Genomic DNA, 26,086 nt, shown 5'->3' with positions numbered 1-26,086 from the left:
CATGTGTAGATTAGTGTAGTTAAAATTGCAGAAAAACATGTTTTTTTCCAAAATATGGCCTCAGCCTTCACACATGACTGTGGGGATGAGCTCTTTTGTGGTGCTTGGAATTCTAGATGTTTGATTTAAAAACCAGTATTGCTTCATTGACGGCTCAAGAAGGCATAATTGTTAAAATAACATTTTTATTTTAAAATATAAATAAACTGAAACCCTAACATGTTTTAGTGTAATATATCTGTAAACGCTAGGGACACAAAAATAGACATTTCTGCAGAATTTTAAATATTAGTTTGACTTTATTTATCTGTTTGTTTTCATTTATGTCCCATTAAGATTCAAATGTCTTTTTCATGGGCCTCTCTTTATGAATCTTAACTTTTCTCACATTCATTTTGAACCTTTACTCTTGGGTACTGGTTGCTGTTTTAATTTCACATACAATTTTGCACACAGGATGTCATGTGTCATAATGTCACCGGCGTGATGTCACGCGTCTGGAGCTGTGGGGATTTTCATCACAGCGAACAAACAGCTTCTGCTCTGAAGGCTGGATAGAGACGATCCCCTCAGACTGAGCACAGAAGCCTGACCTGAGGGGAGAGCAGAGAGGAACAGGCATCAGTGAGGTGAAGAACTCCTGCAACAATGTTTTACACGGGCCTGCTCAAGTCCACCAGGGGGCGCTGCATGCGTGCATCTGGGAAACACCACATACGCTATTGTTCTTTATGAGCGAGTCAGTTTTAATTATTCTAAATCAGTTTTTCACACACACACACACACACACACACACACACACACACACATATATATATTCTAGAGCTCTATTTAGTTGAACTTGGCAGTATAATGCATACATTGATGACAGCCAGATCAATATTAAATGAAAACAAATGGTACTGTGCAAAAGTCAGAGACCCCCCTTCATTTATTTCATTACTAGTCAAAACAGTCTTACACAGAAAACATATATTTAGCAGAAAATTTACACAGAAGCCTCAACAACTAACTATAATCACTTTCAGTTTTTATTGTGTCCACTCTTTACCTTTATTACAGCTTCCATTCTTTTCAGGAGACTGACTTTCAGTTTCTCAAAGAAATCTGCAGAAATATGTTTCCACACCTCCAAAGTTCAGTCTTAGAAGTTGGTTGCATTTTCTGCTTTACTGATGTTGAGGTCTGGAATCAGGGGTGGTCAGTTTAGTGTTTCAGGTGTAGCTTGCTGGTTGTAAAAATGTAAGGAGGGAGGAATTAACATGGCCAAATGGGGGCACAAATATAAAGAGTGGACCAATTAAATACTGATAAATTTCATATCATATTTTGGAGGATTTAGTGTAATTTTCTGTTAAATGTTTCCTGCTTTTTTCTGACTTAAACAAGTTTAAAGTGATTAAATAAAATGGTGGTCTCTAACTTTGGCATAGTACTGTATATTTACAGTCGTATGCAAAAACGTTTAAATGCCCTGGTCAACCTGCATTTTGTTGATTTTTGAGAACGCAGGAAAACATGACATTTTCTGCTAATTTTAGTGCACAATTTCTATATATTTGCTGAGTTTCACAAAACATGACTTTTAGGCCCAATCCCATTTCACCCCTCGTCCCTACCACTGAGCCCTTAGCCCTCTGTTTTGCACGTTCATGTCTAGAGTTAGGGTGTCCCAATTTTTGTTGAGATAGAGGGGTAGGGTGAAGTGTTAGGGCTACATGTTTTTTCAGAGACTGACTTCAAACGGAGTGTTATAAAACCGGCAAGATGGCTACACAAGCGACCAGAAAAATTATATTATCTTAGTTTAATGCTGTGTATTACGGTCGTTTCCTTCATAACAAGCACAAAAATCGCTAATAGCATGCTAATGTCTCAGTACCTAGCTAGCTAACTTTCCCATTCCACCTTAAATAGTCCAGCAGTTCTGACGACTGAAGTGCCAGAATGTAACTGCTGCACCATTTAAGGTGTAACGAGAAAATTTGAACAAGAAGCTGGCGAATGTCTGACTTCAGCTTCATATCACTGAAGAATTAGTGGTGGGCGATAATAAATAATTGTCTTATCCCCCTCTTTGAAGGCATATGATGCCATAAATGTAACTAAAGACCAGCAGTGAGGAGCTGAATTTTACCCTCCTCTGCTATCACTGAAGATTCGCCTACAAAGCACTACTAGTAGCCTGTTAATGAACTAATGTGTTTTTTTTTATTTTTTTATTTGAGGGTCCCATTTCGTGGGGCAAGATTTCAACCACTACCCCTTGTAACTCAGTTCCAAGGGGTTAGGGTGACACTCAAAAACAAGGGGTAGGGGTAAAAAGAAAAAATGGGATTGAGCCTTAAAATGTGCCATAACATTTGCACAAACCACATTTAATTGTTGCTATAATGTGTTAAATCAAATAAAAACAAAAACACTTAAGTGTGCATTAAAATGTGCATATTTTCACTTAAAAAAAATCAACTCAACATAACTTGACCAGGGGCGCCCAACTTTTACATTCAACTGTCTACACATACTTTTTCTCCTCCCTCATCCAAGTGTATTTTCCTCCTGTTGAAACTGATCCTGCTGTCAGTGTGAGCACTATGCTGTCTATTTGCAATGCATGAGATACAGCCAAACACTGAACTTTGAAGTTTCATGCATGTTCTCCTTGGGTTTTATGCAACATTCATAGACTAAGCTGTGTGGGAGAACGGAGCAGCTCAAATGAGGCGTCTAGAAGGTGTGTTATCTCAAAGAATGAATTGATATATGCTGGCCTAGTTGAATGTGCCAGCAGGCATACTGCAGATATATATGTGCTTCTGCATGACTGAATATGCAAAATAACCACTGCATGTGTGCCAGCAGTCTTAAAAAGTCCAGTACGTCTCTATTTCCTGCCCACTCAAAGCAGGTCACACTGCATAAACTACTGTAAGACCCCCCTCCATGTCACAGTCGGGCTGCTAAATGCAGATCACACACAGACTGGCCTAGTTGTCTCTTAACTGGTCTCTCTAGACTAGTTATGTAACTATGTCAGCAGTAGGACGTATAAGTAAAGGCACTGCATAACACTGGGGCAGGGGTCGGCAACATGCGGCTCTTTTACTGCCCTGTTGTGGCTCCACAGCAGCATTTGTAGGTAAAAATAAAATAATCCTCCTTTGCAGTAAAATAAAGCTCTGCTGATCATTCAACACAGTTTTAACTATAAATGGTCTTAAATGCTGGAGTTAATGTAGAACTGCTAATTTACCAAGTTTTGATCCTGAAGACTGGTGTGCAGACTGCTGGTCACATAGCAACGCAGACAACAATCTCGCCTAGCTAGTAGCTAACGGAAAGGCAAAGAGAGAGATTTAAGACGAACATCGATAATTTGGAGACGAACGGACTCATTTGCTTTTATAATCACTCCAGCACTCCAGCTACATTTAATCTGCAACGAGAAACTGTGAAACACTAAAAAGTCACAAAGCCGAAGCAGCTTCTTGTTTGGCAGATTCTCGTTTGAATTTTCCCGTTTCACCTTAAATGGTGCAACAGTTACGTTCTGGCGCCTCAGCCATCATTTAAGGTGGAGCGGGAAAATTCGAACAAGAAGCTGGCGAACGGCAAGCTGACTTCAGCCTTGTAAAAAGTCAAAAGTTGGGAGACATTTTACAAGAAACTATTTTTTGCAAAAAAGTTTCCTGCCGGAGATGCGAGAAAAGCGGCTGTAGCTGAGCTAAAGCTTAAAGCAGAGTAAAGTTTTCATTTATTTTATATTTTTTAGCCTATAGTAGGACATCAGCACATACTGAGACACATTTACAGCCAGGATGGTAAAATAAACATACAATGTTGTGGCTCCCAAGGGGGTTGGATTTTTGCTGAAAAGACAAAATGGCTCTTTTTAACATTTGGGTTGCCAACCCCTGTACTGGGGGAAAGCAGGCCTGTGAGGGTGTTCTCATACCTGACTATTGGCGCAGATCCTGTACCAGTAACCCCACAGACACACACCTTAACCAAAACCTTAACCAAAGCCAAAAATCAACATTTTTTCTTTGAACAGACCTTTCAGCTATCTGCCTCTGAAAGGCTGGTCTAACAACAAGCTAAGGCAAACGCTAAAATTAAACCCAAAGCAAAACTAGCATATGTTGTGTTTTTAGATGCTGGTATTCTGGTCAACCAGCATGCTGAGTGACCAGCTAAACCAGCACAAGACCAGCATAAACCCGCCTTAATCAGAATGGAATGAATGCTGGTCTGTGCTGTTTTTTTTCCAGAAGGGGACCAAAATCTGACCTTTCAACTGTTTTACATTGAGTAACTAATGCTCGTCTAATGCTAAGCTAACACTAAGGCTAAAACACAGATCTAGACCTGAACGTAAGCCTTAGGTTAAACCTAAGTCTAACCTTTTAATTATGTTCAGTTGAAATACTTGTGCTTATCTAACACTAAGCTGATGCTAAGGCCAAAACATAGACTGAGATGTAATCCAAAATCTAACATTTTTTCTTGAACACAAGATCAAGACCTAAAAGTTAAACCAAAATGTAACCCTTTAACTATCTTTCACTGAAAAACTAGCTCACACTACGCTGGGCTAACATGGCCAAAGCCCAGCCTGCTGAAAAAATCATAGAAACTATTTAAAGTTTCTGCTCATTTCTGGTGTCCAGTGGTCACTAATGGTGTTCTGTGTTTTCCTGATTGGTTGATGTCACAGTGTAAAGGAGTCTAATGGTTTGGCAGGTGTTCTGGGAGTGAGTCTAGATTCATATGGTTTCCTAAAGAGATCTAAACCAAATTTGATCTTCCTTCAAATACTAGCACTAGTCTAACACTAAGCTAATTTGAAGGCCAAAACGTAGAACTAAACCTAAACCAAAATCTATTTACCTTTGAAAAATGAATGCTCACCTAACACCAAGCTAAAACTAAGGCCAAAAGGTAGATCTAAACCTAAACCTAAACCAAAGGATGTCCTTTCCTCTATCTTTCTAGCACTAACATCCACTAAGTAAGCCGGAATAAAGCAGAGCAGAAATGCTCAGTGATCTGTGAATCTTCTATCTTCTTGTCTTCCACTGATGTTAGCTGATAATGAGACGTCCACACGCAGATGGGCACTTACTTCAGCTGCGTCTCCCCCGCTTTAACTCGGATCTTGCCTATAGTGAGCTGCGGCCCTTTATCCTTGCTGCCCCACGGCATTATGGTCTTCATCTTGCTCCACATGTTGGCCCACAGCGGGGCATCCTCCCAGCTGATAGAGAGCATCATCAGATCCCCAATGTCTGTGTCCAGAGTGATGAGGAAAGAGTAGGTCTTATTGCCTGAAACCTCCTCTACTCTGAGGAATGGAGACAGACGGAGAGGATACACACGTAAATAACGCATAAGAAGCTACAATAAGATTATGGAAATTCATTAAGATTTGCTATAAGATGTTTAAATCAGTTACATACATTAAAGGAGCATCCCTAACCAACATTTGTGATCATGTGTCATCTTGTTTCCAAAAGGCCTTGTCTGCACTGTGGCGCATCAATCTGAAGGTGGCTATCCAACTGCATTGATCATTTTTTTAAAATAAAGGTCTCAGGCTATTTTCAAATGTAGAAGTCCAACAAAAAGCCTGATGTATTGTTAATTAGATCTTTATTCCACTACAGTATAGAATGTTCCTCTAGCTATGTTTGTGTATTAAAGGATGTAAGCACAGTAACCCGGAGAGGTTTGGTGTGAAATGCTTTGTTTTGGAGAAAACTGCAGAATCAGAATTGTTCACAGTGAAGGTGATAGGAACAGACGTCCACCTCTAAAAGCTCCCTCACAGAAACGTATTACATGAAATATAAGATCGAAATATGCTGCTTAATGTCTGAGATGTTGGTAGTTTTGTGATAACGTTTTTGGTCTAAAACGGATTTTAATTGATTATTCATGGTGCAGGGATTATATGAAGGGTGTTCTAAGACTAAATAGGCCCCAAAGAAAAATTTTGTTTTCAGGTTTATCTGTATTTTACCATCATCAACATTCCATATACAACCTCAGAATATACATGTAGGTTTACTGGTGTTATTGGATAGTAAATTAAATGGCTATATTTGCATTGTAGTGAGGACCCCTGGTTTCTATCACCACCATTGTAAGGAAATCTGAGTCTAAGTTTCTCTGCAAATGATCCATTTCACACCAAACCACCCTGAACGGCTTTGTTTACATCTCAATCACTGAACAGAATCACTGACAGAAATTTTGAAAAATTGGTAGAACTTCTTTTTAGATGTTTTTTTCCTTAAATAATTCTGAATTGTATCAAAATAATCGATTGACATTACATCATAGTGACATGAGCTTTCATTATGCACTATATAATTTCCTGAAAAATTGTATTTGAATCAAATAGGGACACACCAATATGGGAATTGTGGGTTGATGCTGATAACTAACATTATTTATGCACATATCTGCCAATGCCAATACATAAACACAATATATGGCCACAAGTATGTGAAGCTAATTATCAAATTCAGGTGTTTCAGCCACACCCATTGCTAACAGGTGCATAAAACCAAGCACAAAGCCATGAGTTCTCCGCTCCGCCGTCAGGAGCTTCATAAAATGGGTTTCTATAGCTGAGCAGCTGCTCATAAGTCTAAGATCACTATGTACAATGCCAAGTGTCGGCTGGAGTGGTGTAAAGCACGCCACCACTGGACTCTGGAGTATGCTTCACTATATGGCAATCTGACGGACGAATCTGGGCTTGTTAGATGCCAGGAGAATGCTGAGCAGAATCCTGACCTCAACCCCACTGAACTCCTTTGGGATGAACTGGAATGTCAATTACGAGCCAGGCCCTCTCGTCCATCATCAGTGCCTGACCTCACAAGTGCTCTTTTGACTGAATGGGCACAAATTCCCAGACACACTCCAAAATCTTGTTGAAAGCCTCCCACAAGAGTGGAGGCTGTTATAGCCATGAAAGCCCACTCCAAAACCATGGGCATATTATGCTCATATAGTTGTGATTGGCAGATGTTCACATACATTTGGCCCTATACTGTATTTATAAAATGCAAAAATTGAAGCTACATTTAACCTGTTTTAGCTTTACAGTGCAGAATTATCTACAGGATTAGCACTTTACAAATGCAGTAAATTGAATAAAATGAAGATGTTGTAGCGCAGTAACTCAGCATGGTCTAAATGTACTGCTCTTCCAGAGTACAATAAATACACCATCAAATATTGTTCGGATCTAATCATCTGTCTGATGATGATACCTTTTTTTTAAATCAAATTTTTAGTGCATCCCTAGAATCAAACCTGTTATGAAGTCACAGATTTACACCCCTACTGGCTGTCATGTCAGTTTTGTTTCAGAAAGTGATGAATACGACTGCACGCTATCTGACTAATTCCAAAAGTGCAGGAAAATGTAATCATGCAGCCTCAAAGATGCACTCATGAGAAGTTTAGCATGCATTTTTAATGACAGTGACAGACTCTGGAATCAAAGCTTCCAATACATCTTTAATCTGCATGTGGTGTTAAGTAGGGTACGGTAATTTACACGACAGCAACTCCATGAGTAGTTATATGGCATATGCTGCCAGAGTGCATTCTTACATCTGTGCTATTTTTGACTCTCACGTGTCTTATTCTCACTTTTCATCCCCCTCCAGCCATAATGCACAGCTGAGTGTGTGATTCAGCCACGTTTATTCATTAGGGAGGTCCACACTATGAGCTGTGTAGCAGAGCGGGGGGTTTGATGCTGCACTTTACCTTTTACTAACCTGAAGGACTGCACACATGTGCAGTTATATGGTCACGTGAGATGCACACTGAACCTTTATTCTGAAATGTGAATATTCTCCCTATGATTTTAAACTGACAAGAAAATATCCATAATTGTTTTGTTAATTTTAAAAGGGAATTCCAATTCAGGCGCTAAGATTCAGAGTGGTTTGATGTGAAATGATTAACTGTAGAGGAATTTATTGACTCATATTTCTTTACAGTGGTGGTGATAGGAACCAGAGGTCACCATGTCTACAACACAAATATAGCCAGTTTATTGACTATCCAAAATGACCAGAGAACCGATACGGTGGGTATTATTTGCCTTACAATGCCCTGCATGTACCGGTCCACCGTGATTTTACTTTGTAAAATTATCGTAAATGTTTTAAAAACCTTAAAACTATTGTAAAACACGGTCTCAGGCATCATGCAGTGTATTCACAATCAACTTTCTTGTTTTAGAGGAATTAAACACTTCAGACATCTGGTTCCTATCACCACCACAGCAATTCTGACACTCTAGAATTTTCTCTAAAATGAAGCTTTTAACATCAAATCACTCTGAATGACTAAACATTTAATTATACAGAAACTAGACACAACTATTTTAACTATTTAACTAATTTTTCAACATTCAACTTTATGATGATCAAAGGGTCTTCCTTGGTATGAAATGCAGGTTTTAAATAATGTGACTGTTTTCTTTTTCAAACTATTGTTAAAGGCACATTTTGAAACTTCGTTGACCCACAGAGCTGAAAGCTTTGAGTGCATACAACACAACAAGGGGATAAAATGCGAAGCCGTTGGCTGTTCTCAACTTAGCACTGTCATTAATATTGGCACTAAATAAACTTGCTTAATCTTGTTTAAAATACAGGAGTGTTTCTGCAACTATTGGCACTTCTGTGGATTTTTAGATAAATGTTCAAATTTGTAGCACAAAACACACAAAATATTTGAGCAATGTCATCATTCATTTTTACAAACAAAGTCAATGCTAAACTTCATCAGTTCATGCAATTAATTATGTATATTTCATGCCAGAATGGCAGATTTGTTCGTGTCCCACACTTTTGAGCTTAATCATCAGATGTATGAAACAAAAATACTAAATTAAAAAAAATGTATCTCCTTTGAAATTGCATTGCATTGATCGTAAATAAGAAAAAAGTAAATAAATATTGTTATTGATCAGCCCTTTTTCTGTAAATATGTCTGTCTCGCATTTATATGTTCCCAAAAAAAAAAATTATGTAATGTTGATAATGGTAAAATAGTGTTAAATATGAAAACGTTTTTTTGCCTTACTACACCCTGCATGTACCTCTGTGCCATGTAAGTATTTTTAAAATATATGTTTTAGGCCATAATTTTATTTCAAATCCATCATATGTTGTTTTGGACAATGGTATGCTGGTCAACCAGGATGACCATGCTGGGTGACTAGTTAAACCAGCACTAGACCTTTTTAAGCCAGCTTAGACCAGCATGGAATTCTTGTTTTGTTTTTGTTTTTTTTTGTTGTTTTTTTTTTAGCAAGGAAGTATCGTAAAACTGTCTTAGAATCAGGGAGTGTATTCACAACCATTTCATATAAAAATTTCTGTGAGGGGCTTTTAAAGGCTTGAAACTCTTTAGACGTCTGGTTCCTATCACCACCACTGTAAACAACTCAGTGTTTCTCTAGAACGAAGCATTTCACTCCAAACCACTCTGACTGACCTTATTTACATCTTAACCATTTAATCATGCAGAAATTCTGTAAAACCTGTGGAATTCCCTGGGTGTGGTATAAATAGGAGCCTCTAAGGCCCTGCCTTTAGCTCTTTTTAGCACTAATTTAGATTACTATTAAAAACTTACAGGGAGATGGGCAGCGTTTCACTCTCTCCCAGAGTGCCGGTCAGTGTGATGCTGAGAGACGGATCAATCTTTTCTGTCTGCGTGAACAACTGGATCCTGAACTGAAAGTGGTACACTGTGGACAAACCAACAGGAAGCGTTAGCATTCAGAGGAATCCTCAAACTCCGCTGCACACAGTCTGAGAAAACTGGTCCAGAACACTCTTCAAGGGTTCTTTAGTAAAGAAAATGGTTCTATATAGAAAAATAAACATGCAAATAGCACTTCGCATGATTAAAGGGTTCTTTGCATCATGAAAGGGTTCTACAGATTGATGGAGAATGTGCTGTAAATCGTTCTATATAGAACCTTTTTGAAAATGGTTCTATATAGCACCCAAAAGGGTTCTTCTATTGTTACGGTGTCAAGCTTGTAGCCCTTTTGGGTGCTATATGTCGTTTTCAAAAAGGTTCTACATAGAACGGTGCACTTTCATGCACATTTTCCATCAATCCGAAAAACCCTTTCATGATGTGAAGAACCCTTTCACAATGCAAAGAACCCTTAAAAGAACCCAAGGTTATTTTTCTATATAGAACCATTTTCTTTACTAACACTGTACCCTGCTGGAAAAACCAGCACAGACCAGCAAAAGTAGCATACGTTGTGTTTTGGATGCTGGTATACTGGTCTACCAGTACCATGACCATGCTGTGTGACCATTTAAACCAGCAATATACCAGCATAAACCAGCATAAATCAGTTTAGACCAGCATGGAATTCAGGCTAAATATTATCGTAATCAGTTCTAACATTTCTAAATGTCTGCATTTGAATTTTCATACAAATACAAATACATTTTTTCACTCCTACACCCTTAAAATGTTCTTTCCATAGTTAAATGGTTCTTCTTTGTGATGGGAAATCTGTATATTAAAGCAATAAGCCGGGTGTTACTGAGATTTCATCACGGGAAGGGTGTTTTTTCCGCGTCATGCGTAAAACAAAGGCAGCTCCAGGTTACTAAAACTCACAGCCTCAAGTGGCTTACTGCTTTTATAAAACGGTGGCTAACATGAAATATGATAAAATAAACAGTTTTAAGGAAATAATTTAAGTTATTATTAATAATCGACATGAACAAGTATTCCGCTAAGAAATATAGTTCCTTTAGAGTGCGGTATCGTTGCCAAGCAACCATGAACGGCTGAATGAGGAGAACGTTTGGTCGCCCAGCGCTGTATGTTGCGGTCATTTCATGAACTTTTTAACTTTTTGTCGTATAACAATGAACATATGATAACAGCACTGTTTAAGGCAAAAACGTTCACTTTATAAGGACTTTTTGGTCACCAAATTACCACCACGAGTCTTAGGCCCAATCCCATTTCTTCTTTTTACCCCTACCCCTTCTTTTCGAGTGTCACCCTAACCCATTGGAACTGAGTTACAAGGGGTAGTGGTTGAAATCTTCCTCTATGAAATGGGACCCCGAAATAAAAAGAGCATTACTTCATTAACAGCTACCAGCGCTGCTCTGTAGGCGACCCTGCCAGTCTGCAGTGACAGCAGAGGAGGGTAAAGTTCAGCTCCTCATTGCTGGGCTTTAGTTACACTTAGGGAATCATATGCCTTCAAAGAGGGGGAATAACAATTATTTATTATCGCCCACCCCATATTCTTTGGTGATACGAAGGTGAAGTCAGTTAGTCACCAGCTTCTTGTTCGAATTTTCCCGTTCCACCTTAAAAGGTTACATTCTGGCGCTTTTTTTTCAGAACTGCCGGACTATTTAAGGTGGAACGGGAAAGTGAGCTAGCTAACCTAGCTACCGAGACATTAGCATGCTATTTTTATGCTTGTTATGAAGAAAAGGACCATAATACACGACATTAAACTAAGATAATACAGTGGTTATCGTAATTTTTTAACTGAGAAAATTCTCACATTTGTGGGATTCTTTGGTCGCTCGCGCAGCCATCGTGCTGGCTTTTCTTTTTTCCTCATATCACTCTGTTTGGAGTCTCTGAAAAACCTCCGTTTGGAGGGCCATGTAGCCCTAACACTTCGCCCTACCCCTCTATCTCAACAAGAATTGGGACACCCTACCACAAGACGTGAACGTGCAAAACAGAGGGCTAAGGGCTAAGTGATAGGGGCGAGGGGTGAAACGGGATTGGGCCTTATTTAGCACCAATCACCCTCTTCTGGGGCTGAATCTCAAACGGATCCCTGCTTCCTATATAGTGCACTACGTAGGAGTGTAATTACTGCAGCCCAACGGTGCAAAATACAGCTAAAAAAATAGTCATTTGGGACACATCCATACTGGATAAATGATGCACTATTTGGCTGTAGAGGCCAGAATTTCTAAACCTTCATAGCTAACTTAGCACACTGTTTAGGGAGTACAGAGCCGTTTGGGACTCAGCCTGGGTTTGACGCTACTTCTGACTAAAACAGGAACATTTGAAGCCTGTAATTCATTCAAGTGACATTTCTAGACTTTTATACTGCCTTTTTACAGTTAATCATACCGTAAGTGCTTTAATTCAAGCCTGTGATATTAATGATGGAGTTGTTTAGGCTGTTGGCGTCATCTTTTAGCCTGTTAGCTAGCTCACCAGCCTAGTTCTAGATAACAACATAGGTCTGCTGCTCAGTTTAAACAAAAAAACGGGTTCTTACTTCATCAGTGTCAAAGATTATTCCTTTAACAGCACAAGGGTTTTTCGCGCAGTGATACACCATTCAGTTGCTGTTAGGCGGTTCTCTGGTCACAGGTGTGCATATACTGTGCAGTTTACCACAGCTCAGCCAATCAGATTTTAGGACCGAAACTACCCATTTTATAAGGTTCTTTCAAGAACGTTTAAAGAAAAATGGTTCTATATAGCACAACAGTGGGTTCCGCTATTGCCATAGAACCCCTTCTGCTGTGTGGTGCTCTTACATGCAGCATGTACCGCACAGGCAGCTCCAGCTTACTTTTGTAAGGCATCAGCGAGCGTGTTTTCAGGTAGAGCCTCTTGCTGCGGCTGGTGCGGACCTTCCTGATGTCGAAGCCCAGAGTGTTGCAGCGGTTCTTGCGGCAGTCCAGACACGCGCCCGTGTTGAATGCTTCGTTGTTGCTGCACTTGTAGGCCGTGATCTGCTTGTCCTTGTGCAGGAGAGAGTCGATGAAAAGGTGGACGGCGCGTTCATGGGCGCACTTCACCGTCTGCTCAAAACCTGCACACAGAGAGTGATGATTAACTGATTTATTAATTATTTCTAATCATTCATTGATTATTATCTTTCAGTTGCACAGTTTATTTCTGTATTTCTAACACCTAACATGGATTCTCAGGCTCATCACTCATCTCTCTCATTGCTAAACTCTGCTGTTTGTCTTGCTTCAGTGAAACAGTAGAGTTTAGACATGAGAGGCAAAACAAAAACTGGAGCAAACAGCATTTTTCACAGAATATTGTAAAAAAAAAAAAAACAGGGATTAAATCACTTTATTTTACTGTTACTTTACAATATTGTTAACTGGTTAATAACATTTTTCTTTCATTTTGGTTCAGTTCTGTATGACAGGTTCTCCCAGTACACTAATAGGATTGTGCCCTGAAATGAAATTAAAAGATTTTGTTGTGATCTCTGGTGATCAGTGATGATGCTGTGGTGATGCTGTGATCAGGACAGAAATGCTGCTCTCATTTCCTAAAGGAAAAGCAGCCTCTTTATAAACTGTCTGATCTAATGTTCGTGTCCTGACCCCTCTGTACGGACTGCACTGATGTGTGAGCAGGTATCTAAACCTGTCGTCCAGTTCATGGGTTTGTTATTAGAGTTTTCTTCACAGCCTGCAGACAGAACCCAGCAGGACAGCCTCGCTGACGGGTTTGGGCTGATTAAGACGGTGATGACGGCTCACGCTCGTGTGCCTTTCATCTGAGAGATGGTCTGACTGAGTCGTCAAATCTTTCTCTTTCATCTGCGCGGCGTCTTGCATTCCTCTTTAACGAGCCAGTTTAGTGCAGTTCATCCATCTTTAATAGAAATATTCATGAGTTTGATCTTCATCAGCCCATCCAGCGCATCTCTCTAACCACATCCTTCCTTCCCTCCATCCATCCCTCCCATATCTGTCCATTCATGTCATCCATCCCTCTTATACCTATCCTTTCTGCTCATTTCATCCATTCATTACTTTTATATCTTTCCTTTCGTCTGATATCATCCATCCATCTTTCTTATATCCATTTCCTCTAATATCCAGCCATCATCTCCTTGCATGTCCATTCATCCATCCCTCTCACGTCTATCCTTTCTTCTCATATCCATCCATCCATCATCCATCCCTCTCACGTCTATCCTTTCCTCTCATATCCATCCATCCATTCCTTTCATATCTTTCCTTTTCTCTCATATTCATCCATTCATTCCTCTCATATCTGTCCGTTCCTCTCATATCCATCATTCATCCATCCATCTATCCATCCTTTCATATCCATCCATCCCTGTCATATCTATCTGTTTCTCTCATTTCCATCCACCCCTCCATCCATGACTCTTATATCAATCCATCCTTCTCATATCTATCCATTCCTCTCATATTCATCCATCCATCCATCATCCATCCCGTATCCATCCATCCCTCTCATATCTATCATTTCCTCTCATATACATCCACCCATCCATCCTTCTCATATCCATCCATCCATCTCTCTCATATGTACTCTTTCCTTTCATATCCATCCATCCTTCATTTGCATATCCATCAATTCATCATCCATCCATTTATCCATCCATCCATCCATCTATCAACCTCTTGCATATCCATACATCCTTCTCACCCATATCCATCCATCCCATCCATATCCATCCATCCTTCAATCCCTACTATATTTGTCTATCCTTCCCATCCATATCCATCTGTCTGTCCCTTCCTGGAATGTTGATTTATTTATTTTTAATCTTAAAATTACAACAAAAGTGTAAATTAAATGTTAACCAAATACAAACTACATTTTCTGAAAGAAGATCTACTATTTATTTAGTATTTATGGATTGTGAAAAACAAGGCAGCCATCATTTGACATTGGAGCAAACTAAGTTTTTATCATCTATCAGTACCACTATAAAATCAGTATTGTGGTGTGACACCAACACCAGCGTACCAGTTTAGATGACATACCACCCAGCACTACCTCCTGTCCACCCCCCCCCTTTTTTCTCTCTCTCTCTCTCTCTCTCTCTCTCTCTCTCTCTCTCTCTCTCTCTCTCTCGCTCACCCATAAGGCCGTACTGAGACAGGTGGGCGTACAGGTTCTGAACGTGCAGTTGGCAGCCAGGCTGTGATGATCCTCCATTGGGGTAGAAGTCATAGTGGGCCACAGGTTGTTTGATGCCCACGCTGAGCCCCATGTGCTGCTGGGTAAACGTGTGGATGGCATCCACAAACCTGGCATCATCTGGGGAGAGTCTGTCTGTAGGAGACATGCCCTCAAACATCGGACCTGCAGGGTCCAGACCTACATCCACAGCAACAAAGAGTGTGTTAACGTGGACGGCGACAGTAAACAAAACCTGTGGGATTTTTTTGCTAAATGGACTTTACAATACAATACATTTACAGTCATAGCCAATAGTTTATGCACAATTACTTTTAATATGCTGAATTTATTAAACAGGGAAAAAACTATAATGTGGCTTATGCAAAAGTCATTGCACATTTTATATTTTATGTGTTTTCCAATATGTTGAACTTTAATTGTACACTCAAATTAAAAAAACTAAAATAACTTTTGTGCAGGCCACATTTTGTTTTATTGGAAAATAAAATATAAAATGCCTTGTAAATTTTTTTCCTAATATTTTTCCCCCCCATTATTTTCACTTAGTAAATCAATTTTTAAAAACATGTTTTATTGATTTACTATGTGAAAATAAGTGAACACACTCTCTACAAGGAACAAACTTAAATATTGCATTTTCTGCACAATTCCTAAGTAATTTAACATATTGGAAACAAATAAAACATAAAATATAAAATGTGCCATAACTTTTGAACAGGCTACATTTATGTTTATTTTTTTTCACCAATATGTTAAATCATCACATAAACCTTTGCACATTTGTGCAGTAAAATGTGCAGAAGTGTTTTCTATTTAGAGGATGTGTAAACATATTTTCACTTAGACATTCAATAAAACATTTCATTTGACAAGGGGGTGTTCAAACTTTTGCACATGGCTGTACATTTTTGTTCATAACTTCGTAACATATTAGTAGTTACCAAATATTTCAGAGTATTTGCCGCATAGTAGGTCCTAAGATTAATAACTAAATAATAGGCCTGCACTTTAAAGAGGTGATATTGTTACTATTATTATTTACAGTTGATAATACAAACATACAAAACAGATTTTTACCAGTGATTCTCCCGAGCGTCCTCCCTGACATGGCCAGGTTGCTACCAGCGAATCCTGCAATGTGAGCTCCCAGACTGTAGCCAATCAGGTGGACTTTACCAACAGGAACCTGAACGACATCCTAATGGGACACATAGGGAGAATACATCCTGTTATGGTAGCACACTTAGGTGATTTTATACCGAGCATTGAACGCTTTTATTTAAATAGTGATACAAGCATTAAACATCAGGTCCATGCAACCAAAAATGTCTGATTGTAACACACATATTACATCAAAACGTTTGTAGACACCTGCTCCTCCAGTGTTTTTACTGAAATGAAGGGTGTTAATAGTGAGTTTGTCCCCCTTTGCTGCAGGAACAGCCTCTACTCTTCTGGGAAGGCTTTACACTAGAACATTGGAACATTGTGGTGACAATTTGATTGCAGCCAGAAGACCATTAGTGAGGTCAGGTACTGATGTTGGATGATCCGTTCTGAATCAATTCAGCTTATCCCAAAGGTACTGAAGCTCTATCACTACAGAGAACGCGGTTCCACTGCTCCACAGCCCAATGCTGGGGGCTTTAGGCCCCTCTAGCTGACATATGGCATTGGGCATGGTGACCTTAGACTCATGTGGAGCTTCTCCAAAATCCTGTTCTTTTAGTCAGTGCTTCTCTGTGGAGAATATACAAATTCTGTGTGTGTAGTTGAATGCCTGTGTTAGCAGTGGGTGACCTTAAAGTAGCTGAATTAATTACTTTTGAACGAACCAAGTATCTATATGTTTACAGTACTGCAAAAGGCACCTAAGCAAGTAGTTTAAATCTGTTTATCTAACAGCGGGTGTGTTTTTGGTAGTAAAAGCTCTATATAACATTAAAATAAATGCAAATAAACATAAAAGTAGCAAGAATTTCTTGTCAAAAAGGTAGTTGAGATATTTTGAGCCGGTTAGAAGAACAAAATTTTTGGTCTGGACTTTTTCACAGATTAGACATAGATTTGTTAAAATACATTTCTCCTAAAATTACACCAAAAGTGTAATTTAAACATTAACCAGATAGAAACTATATTATGGGAAAGAAAACCTATTTTATTTAGTGTTTATGGATTGTAAAAAAAACAAGGCACCCATAATTTGACATACATTGGAGGAAACTAAGTTTTTATCATCTATCAGTACCACTATAAAATCTGTATTGTGGTGTGACACCAACACCAGCGTACCAGTTTAGATCATATACCACCCAGCATTACCTCCTGTCCACCCCTACCGCTCTATCTCTGTCTCTTGCTCACCCATAAGGCCACACTGAGACAGGGGGGCATACAGGTTCTGAATGTGCAGTTGGCAGCTAGTTTGCATTTTCTAAATTTCCTATACACTTTACTCAACACAGCAGAATGAACAAGCCTTATGTGAGCTTTAATGGGTGTGTTCGATCGGATTGATAAAGCATTAAACAGGAACAATTGAGGATTTTAAGACCCTCACTTCAAGCCATATCAGCAGCTGGGCGATGTCCTGCCCCACGATGCGTGTGTTCTGAGCAGCAATGGGATAATGGTGATGAGCCAGGGTCCGCCAGTCAGTGAACAGCACGTTGATGTCTTTCTGTGTGCTCTTCAGAGCGGTAGCCAGTTTCGTGACCCATCTCTCTATCATCCCATCCATCTATAGCAACAGAGAGAAGAGTTCTGGTTATTTATTGGCAGCTCATGCTTGAAGGGCATCTTTATAATGTTCAGCAGCCTCTATTGCATCAATGCTATCCAGCAAATACACTCATGGCCACTTTATTGGAAACCCCTCCCTTGTAGCTCCACCTTGCTAGTGTACAGTTAGAGAGCAGCTCATCTGTTGATGTACTGTGTTAGCCATCCTGTAGAGCTTCATCAGTGGTCAGTTTCTGACCACAGAGCAAGTCTTCACTGTTTTTTTTTTGGATGGTGGACCACTTTCAACCTAGCTGTGACACTGACGTGTACAAAGTGCAATGATGATTGGGGTAGAGGGCGGCTGATAAACTGTCACGACAACAGATGGACTACAGTCTGTATTTGTACAATTTTAAGTGGACATGTAAAGCAGATTTTACTAATAGAGTGGCCAGTGAGTGGAAGTTCAAGGCAGGTGTTTCTAATAAAGTGGCCAGTGAGTGAAAGCACAAGGCAGGTGTTTCTAATAAAGTGGCCAGTGAGTGGAAGTTAAAGGCAGGTGTTTCTAATAAAGTGGCCAGTGAGTGGAAGTTCAAGGCAGGTGTTTTTATAGAAGTGGCCAGTGAGTGGAAGCACAAGGAAGGCATTTCTAATAAAGTGGCCAGTGAGTGGAAGAACAAGGCAGGCGTTTCTAATAAAGTGGCCAGTGAGTGGAAGCACAAGGAAGGCATTTCTAATAAAGTGGCCAGTGAGTGGAAGAACAAGGCAGGCGTTTCTAATAAAGTGGCCAGTGAGTGGAAGTACAAGCCAGGCGTTTCTAATAAAGTGGCCAGTGAGTGGAAGCACAAGGCAGGCGTTTCTAATAAAGTGGCCAGTGAGTGGAAGCACAAGGAAGGCGTTTCTAATAAAGTGACCAGTGAATGGAAGCAGAAGGAAGGTGTTTCTAATAAAATGGCCAGTGAGCAGAAGTACAAGGAGGGCGTTTCTAATAAAGTGGCCAGAGAGTTTATAATCTAAATCATCCACTCTGAGACAAAAAGAGATGAAAATCTAGAGATAAAAATGCAGTTATAGACTAAATTAGATTCTCTGTTGCCAGTTTCACAAAGTTTCTCTGGTAATAAATTCCCATACCGACCAGCCGTGGGTGATGATGACCAGTGGGTGGCTGCTGTTGAAGCCGCAGGACTGCAGTGTGTGTGGTTGGAAGAGCTCGACCGTGCAGGCGTCGTCCAAGTCCAGCTCAGGAGAATAGACCCTAAATACGGACTGAGGCTCATAGGGCATTTTCATCCTCATCCCAAACTCAGCGTCTACAACACACAGAAACAAACACTAGACACTTACAGTGTCTATCATGCAGTGGTGTCTCCTATTTGTGTCATTCTCCATGATGTTTTCCAGAAGCCCATGAGCGCCCCATCTGCTTTTTGGTGGATGAAATCGTATATCAGGGGTCACCAATCTTATCCACAAAGGGACCGGTGTGGCTGCAGGTTCCATTCAAGCAGATACACACCTGATTCCACTTGTTTAATCAGTTGGTCTTAAAACAACTGAAAGTTATATGAGGTGAGCTCCTGCTTGGCTGGAATTGAAACCTATCCACGTAATACAATCCATGCATTTGAACCTCATGTCTGTTTTCTGTAAAGGTGCATCCACTGTGAAGACTGGTGACCCCTGCAGTATATGAACCTCCATTTTCCTACTTGTGATTGCACATGCCGTATTTTGATATGACAGAAATAATATACCCAGGGTCCAGGTCAATAAAGAACAGGACATGACTGTAACGGGCACAAATATAGACAGATTCTAATGAGGAATATAGTCGTATGCAAAAGTTTGGCCACCCCTGGTCAAATGACGTTCTGTTGATTTTCTAGGTGAGAATAAGTTACACATCCTTCTGCACATTTTCATACACGATCACTGTTTATTTGCTGAATTTAATATACTCAGAAAAAAATAATAAAGCAAAAATATGGCCCGTGTAAAAGTTCTGGCATATTTTATATTCTATGTTCCAAAACGTTGTGCACTAAAATTTGCAAAACAAATGCCATATTTAAGTTTGTTCACTGTAGAGGATGTTTTAACTTATTAAATCAACAAAATGTGTAATTTGACTGGGGTTCCCAAACTTTTGCATATAATGCTGCTGCACAGTACCCATACCCTTATACTAATAAGTGCAAAATCCCATTTTAACCAACCAAAATTAAGTCCTGAGCGATTTCTGCCTGTTTGAATATCTCTCTGTAAGGAACAGTGGGTTCTGTACAGCTCCTCTGTGTCTACTGCATAATCTATTGATCTTTCTGATCTGCTGGCCTGTGTTAGAGTTGTTCTCTGAAGCAGGAGGTCAGTAAACTCTACTGTCGGTGAAAGTGGGCTTTAAAAAAAGGAGAACAAGAGCAGCCTGGTGGAGTCTGATGTACCCACTTTGTGTGTTTAAGCACTCTCCCTGCAGTGAGTATCACTGAGAGAGAGAGAGAGAGAGGAAGAGAGAGAGAGAAGAAGAAGAGAGGGTTTAATTGCATCTGTCCTCCAGGGCCGAGGATCTGTGTGTCTGAGAAAGTGGACATGACAGCCACGTTTCTTCTAGAAGGCAGTGGCGTAACTAAGATTATATGGGCCTGTTAGATGACGAAACAAAGTTAGTTAGCAATTAGGATTCTCCTCCAAGCGTGTTGAGTTGTTCAATGAAGGTGGCTCTTCACGTGCCAGAGGAAGCTCAATCACACCTTGGAGGATCCAGAGATGCATTAGAATTAGGGGGGAGATAATTAGATGTCTGTTCTGTCTGTGTAATGTTAATGGAAGCTAACTGGTGAGGTAAGCTATTAAGAAATAGGATCTTTGTGTGAGCTGTGATTGTACAATTGTATTATTATCTATTTGAGGAGCCCAATAAAGATTTTAGGGGGCCCAGTTGCTGCAGGTCTTCTTCTGAGATTCTGTGTAGGTCTATTACATTGATATTTACAGGGTTATGTTAACCTTTTATACATGTCAACAATCTTTATTACACTGGTTTATTACATTGACTGTATACATACACAGCCGTTATTACACAAGGGTGATTTCTACAGTGAAAACGAGCAAATGTAGGCATCAAAAAATAATATTTGAAACTTTGGGACTTTGCATTTGTATTAAGCAGATTAGAATTAAATGAACTGAGAGGGCAGAAGAAAAAGTAGATGTTTCTGTTTTCACATATGCCGCATCATAGATGCATTCAGTGTCATAGAACAGATAGATATGTTTAGCGCTTAAAAAAAGACAGTTTTTGTTTTTTTCATTTTGTCTCAACAAGACGATTCTCAGAAAGAAAGCAGGATCAAAGTATCAGTATTGCAGCACTCTGTTGTTGATAGTTGATTAAATCACATAAAAATTTATTTTGCTAAACATATCATCATGTATATAATATTCACTTACACTAAAGGCCAATTTCTTGGCCAGTTCCACCTGCTAGCTCTTTCCTTATCACATTAGCACATGCGTCCTCCGAGACACGTGAAGCATCTTTTCAAACTTCCACTAACGTAGCATCATTAGACGGCTCAGCATGCTTGGAGGAGAATGCTAACAGCCAATTATGTTATGACAGCTAACAGACTGTCTGTGTAGGCTAGCACCATGCTGAGTGATGGGGGAGAGGGAAGACCATCCTCCCCACCTTTCTTGGGCTCTCAGCTACAGATGGCTGTGGTGTCTCTTGGGGTTTGAACTCATGATCTCTTCACGAAGTGTCTCTTCTGTGTTCCCACAGCACATTTTAGCATCTCCCTCACTCCCTACACATCTGACCCAACTCATCAGCATCAACAGGCACTTTATGAGGTTAAAACTGTGTGTTAGATCAGGACAAATAGTATAATGTGCAGAGCAAGGGAACTCCAGGAATGGGAAACATTGCTCTTGGGCCCAATCCCATTTCTTATTTTTACCCCTACCCCTTGTTTTCGAGTGTCACTTTGCCCCTTTTAACTGATTTACAAGAGGTAGTGGTTGGAATCTTCCCTACAAAATGGGATCCTCAGATAAAAAGAGCATTACTTCATTAACAGCTACTAGCGCTGCTCTGTAGACGACGCTGCCAGTCTGCAGTGATAGCAGAGGAGGGTAAAGCTCAGCTCCTCACTGCTGGGCTTTAGGGCATCATATGCCTTCAAAGAGAGGGACAATTATTTATTATCACCCACCCCTAATTCTTCAGTGATATGAAGCTAAAGTCAGCTATTCACCAGCTTCTTGTTTGAATTTTCCCGTTCCACCTTAAAAGGAGCAGCAGTTACATTCCGGCGCTTTAGGCATCAATACTGCTGGACTATTTATTTAGCTAGCTAGCTACCAAACATCAGCATACTATTAGCGATTTTTTATGCTTGTTATAAAGAAAAGGATCATAGTACATTGAAACGACATTAAACTAAGACAATACAATGGGTATTGTCATTTTTTAACAGAGAAAATTCTCACATTTGTGGGTTTCTTTGGTTCTTTTGTTTTTGCTTTTTTCTCATAACACTGTTTGGAGTCTGTGAAAAACCTCTGTTTGGAGAGCCATGTAGCCCTAACACTTCACCCTACCCCGCTATCTCAACAAAAATCAGGACACCCTACCCCTAGGCCTGAACACACAAAACGGAGGGCTAAGTGGTAGGGGCGAAGGGTGAAATGGGATTGGGCCTAAAAGGGTGAGTGTTGGGGGTTATTCATTGGTTTATTGTGTATTTTGATTATGAGCCTTCATGTTCACATTGTCACGCCTAGAGTCCCTGTTAGAGTCCAAAGTTTTAACTGCAGTTTTGAAGAGAAGTTGGGTTTGACACAACACTGGGCTGATCATCACTTCTGAAAGGTCAGTCCTGCTCCTCTGTGTTTTTCTCTCTGTTTGGCTGCATTTTGGCCTAAACTGCTTTGGCATTGCTGATAAACCGCAAACAAGCTTTTGAACACACTCCGCTTTTGTTTGCTTGTCCCAATACAGAATCTGCTGAATCCTCTCCCACTTATCAAAGGGTTCTTGACTGACTTAGCAGAGAGTTGAAGTGAGTGAGAGAAAAGCAGCTCAGGCTATGGGTTCAAATGAAGATCCAGTTGCCATTTAAAATTTTCTTAAAGTGACAGTTTGGTGAAAAACCAAATGTACACAATTTACTTCTCATCTAATGTCGTCAGTAAACTGAGACATGTTTGGTGTCTGAAATCTGCTTCTTTAGTTTTGCACTGGAGCTAAGAGGCTAATGCAGCTAACAAGTAATGGAAGCCTATCTGTATGAATTAGCATTATGCAAATGAAATGCCTACATCATCACACACTTACAAGTGTCCTGTAATCTCAAATAGAAGTGCTTATTGCTTATTTTATAGCAGGGCGACTCTTTTTGTGTTTACCCTCCTCTACATGTCTGACCCGACCCAAGAGGAGATGCATAGTGAGGGGTCAACAGGCCCGGGATTGGGAGCCCCAGTTACGTGTGTCAGAAACAGTGTCAGAAACCACATAAGCAAGTCTATTTCAGATTACTGAACAACTAGATGCAGTTTGAGGCAAATGTGTGATGATTTAGGCATGCAGCTTGTACAGTGCTAATTGGTGGGTATAAGCTTCTATTGCTTCTTACCTACGTTAGCCTCGTAGCTCTAGACAAACTTGTCCTGGCTGAATGTGGACATGTGGGGAAAGGGGAGAAAAGTGTCAATTAACTATCGCTTTAAGGCTCAAAGTGTAAAATGATCTCTCACCTGCTCTGTTTTCTCTGTTTCCTCTCCCTCTCCGTCCATCACTCAGGTGTGAGGTGATAAGCAGGATGGACAGCACTTTAAACACAGCCATGGTGCTACGGCAGGCTTCAAAAGCCAAATAATCCAACTGCTATCTCTCTCTCTCTCTCTCTCTCTCTCTGTCTCTCTCTCTCTCTCTCTCTCTCTGTCTATCTTTCTGTCTATCTCTCTCTCTCTCTCTCCTTCTGTCTCTGTCTATCTCTCTCAGGGAGGGAAAAAGAGCAAAGCAAGGGAAGAGCTGTTTGTCTGAACTTTTTAAAGGGGGAGGGGGCTGCAATTATTCAAATGAAGTATCAGCCCACTGTAAGGGTGTCTGGGGGGCTCGGAGGGCGTGTGTCTGGGGGGTGGTCCATCAGGTGGGAGGGCACAGTGTGCAAAGGTGCTGAGAGTTCAAGAATGAGTTGTGAAAGAGGGTAAGGTGTGATGGAAGCGGGAGTCAGAGAATTTGGGGCAAAAGTACCAAACACAACATAATAAATTGATACAGTCATATGCAAAGGTTTGAACACTCCTGGTCAAACGACATGTTTTGTTGATTTTCTAACTGATACTAAGTTGACACGTACTCCACACACTGAAATCTGGCGTTTTTCCTGCAACCTTTTTAGTGCACAATTTATATTTATTTGCAGAGTTTAGGATATTGGAACAAAAATGAAACAGAAGATATAAAATGTGCTATAACATTTACAGTTTTTTTTTTTTTTCCAAAGACCAGGGGTGCCTAAACTTTTGCACACAACTGTATATCACTTCTTTCCACTTCCATGTTGCTCATTACTGGCTTAACCCCACCATAATTACGACAGGCCTTTATCTGCAGCTGAATGTAGAGCTTGTAAGTGCTGCGCTGTAACTGAACTGCTGTTTCATAATCAGCACCAGCTCAGATTATGCAAAGTTTGGGCTCCCCTGGACAAACTACATGTTTTGTTGCGTTTCTAAGTGAAAATAGGTTAACACATCCTCTACTACTACAACTACAACAACAACAACTACTACTACTACTACTACTACTACTAATAATAATAATAATAATAATAATATACATTTTGTTTTATTTTTCCCCAATGTGTTCATTTCAGTGGAAACATAGAAACTGTGCACTACAAATTTCAGCAGCAGGTCATATTTAAGTTTGTTCTCTATAGTGGATGTGTATTTATTTGCACTTCCATGTAATTTGACATTTTAAATATGACTTTATGCATTTAAATGACAGCAATGAAGTAGAAAACTCAAGTTTTGCAACTCAAATACAAAATACATACAACAAGATAATGAGCAGACATTATAATATAGAGGTATTATTATACACAAGTCATATAAAGTTGTTTAAATAATTACACATAACACATGATTGCATTATTATCTGCTTAAAGAGACATTCCACTGTTTTTCAAGATTTCTGCATACTTAATTCATTAAGATGAAAAGAAAGTGATTGAATGTGAAACTGTACTGTAGAGAAACTGTAGAGATAAGACGTCTTTAGAGGGGTTAGCCTTTTTTGTGTGGAGTGAGGATACTTCACATTAAGCCCCGTTCAGGGCATGTACAAGTTTAGGTGCAGAAAATTCAGGCCTTTCATAGGCCACATCTGGTACGTGTGCTTATCTTAAACAATCACATCTGTTTGGTCTCTACAGAATCAGATCACGTGACTGAGATCTTAGTGATGGTCAGTTTACTAAACACACACTCTGTATTCCTGTCTGTATAACCGCTGAGACAGACAGTCACAGGTCAGTCACCTCCTTTAACTTACCACAGCCACGGTGTGCAGCTGTAACACCGAATAAAATCATGCATACAGTCGAATGCAAAAGTTTTAATTTTATTTGATTAAATTTTTGTTGATTTTCTGAGTGAAAATAAGGTAACACATCCTCTGCGTGGAACAGATCTTTCTATAGATTTAAGTCCACAATTTTTTGTTTAACATACTGGAAAAACAATCTGAAAAAAGTGTGCCATAACTTTTGCACAGGCCTCACTTTATGATTTTTTTCTATATGTTACATTCAGCAAATAAACAGTAATTGTACATGAAAATGTGCAGAAGTGTGTTCTCCTATAGGATGTGTTCACTTATTTACACTTAGAAAATCAACATATTGTTCAGACCAGGGTGCCCAACCTCTTGTGTACGACTAAATCTGCATGCAGTGTTTCTGAGCAAATTGCACTTACAAATAAACAGACTCGAATCCTTTGTAAAGGAACATAAATTCCAGCGTTTGTTTAATGTCAGAATGAGCTTCAGATACGCTCTTATCTGGACTCTTAGTGGTCCGACCAGAAGGTCAAACAGAGCCCTGAAAAACCTTTGCTTTTTCAAACACTCCGAGCTGGTTTACTCTTCAGCCTCCAGAAACACCCTCTGCAGCACACTGCAAAATGTCTAATAACATTATAAGATTATAAACATCTATTTGCAGATATTTTACTTGTGTAAAGTGATTTTTCTCTATTCAAATGTTCTTACAACTACTAACAGATAATAAAATCAGTTTAAAAAGGGACCAAATCGTCTAATAATTTTATGACAATATCACAC

The 26,086-nt window shown here is 39.7% G+C and overlaps 1 protein-coding gene across 1 annotated transcript; it reads right to left on the bottom strand.

The window, feature by feature from the left end:
- Positions 1-393: 393 nt before the first annotated feature.
- lipca (lipase, hepatic a) lies at positions 394-23,748 on the bottom strand. Its single transcript, XM_036584391.1, has 9 exons — positions 23,488-23,748; positions 18,859-19,037; positions 17,561-17,740; positions 16,078-16,198; positions 14,938-15,177; positions 12,644-12,886; positions 9,676-9,790; positions 5,126-5,344; positions 394-593 (listed from the first exon to the last, which is right to left on the bottom strand). The coding sequence occupies exons 1-9, from the start codon at positions 23,576-23,578 to the stop codon at positions 476-478; spliced, it is 1,506 nt and encodes a 501-aa protein (XP_036440284.1). The 5' UTR covers positions 23,579-23,748; the 3' UTR covers positions 394-475.
- Between the last annotated feature and the right edge of the window lie 2,338 nt (positions 23,749-26,086).

This window comes from Colossoma macropomum, unplaced genomic scaffold (genome assembly GCF_904425465.1).
Source record: "Colossoma macropomum unplaced genomic scaffold, Colossoma_macropomum, whole genome shotgun sequence".
Classification (NCBI taxonomy): Eukaryota; Metazoa; Chordata; class Actinopteri; order Characiformes; family Serrasalmidae; genus Colossoma; species Colossoma macropomum.
Note: the sequence above shows the minus strand (reverse complement) of the source record. Positions and strands in the feature narration are given on the sequence as shown.

Coding starts and splice junctions, on each gene's coding strand:
- lipca (XM_036584391.1), bottom strand. CDS start 23,578: ATGGCTGTGTTTAAAGTGCTGTCCATCCTGCTTATCACCTCACACCTG. Junction 15,178..16,077: donor GACGCTCGGGAGAATCACTG/GTAAAAATCTGT, acceptor CTGTGGATGTAG/GTCTGGACCCTGCAGGTCCG. Junction 5,345..9,675: donor GAAACGCTGCCCATCTCCCT/GTAAGTTTTTAA, acceptor TCCATTCCTCAG/AGTAGAGGAGGTTTCAGGCA.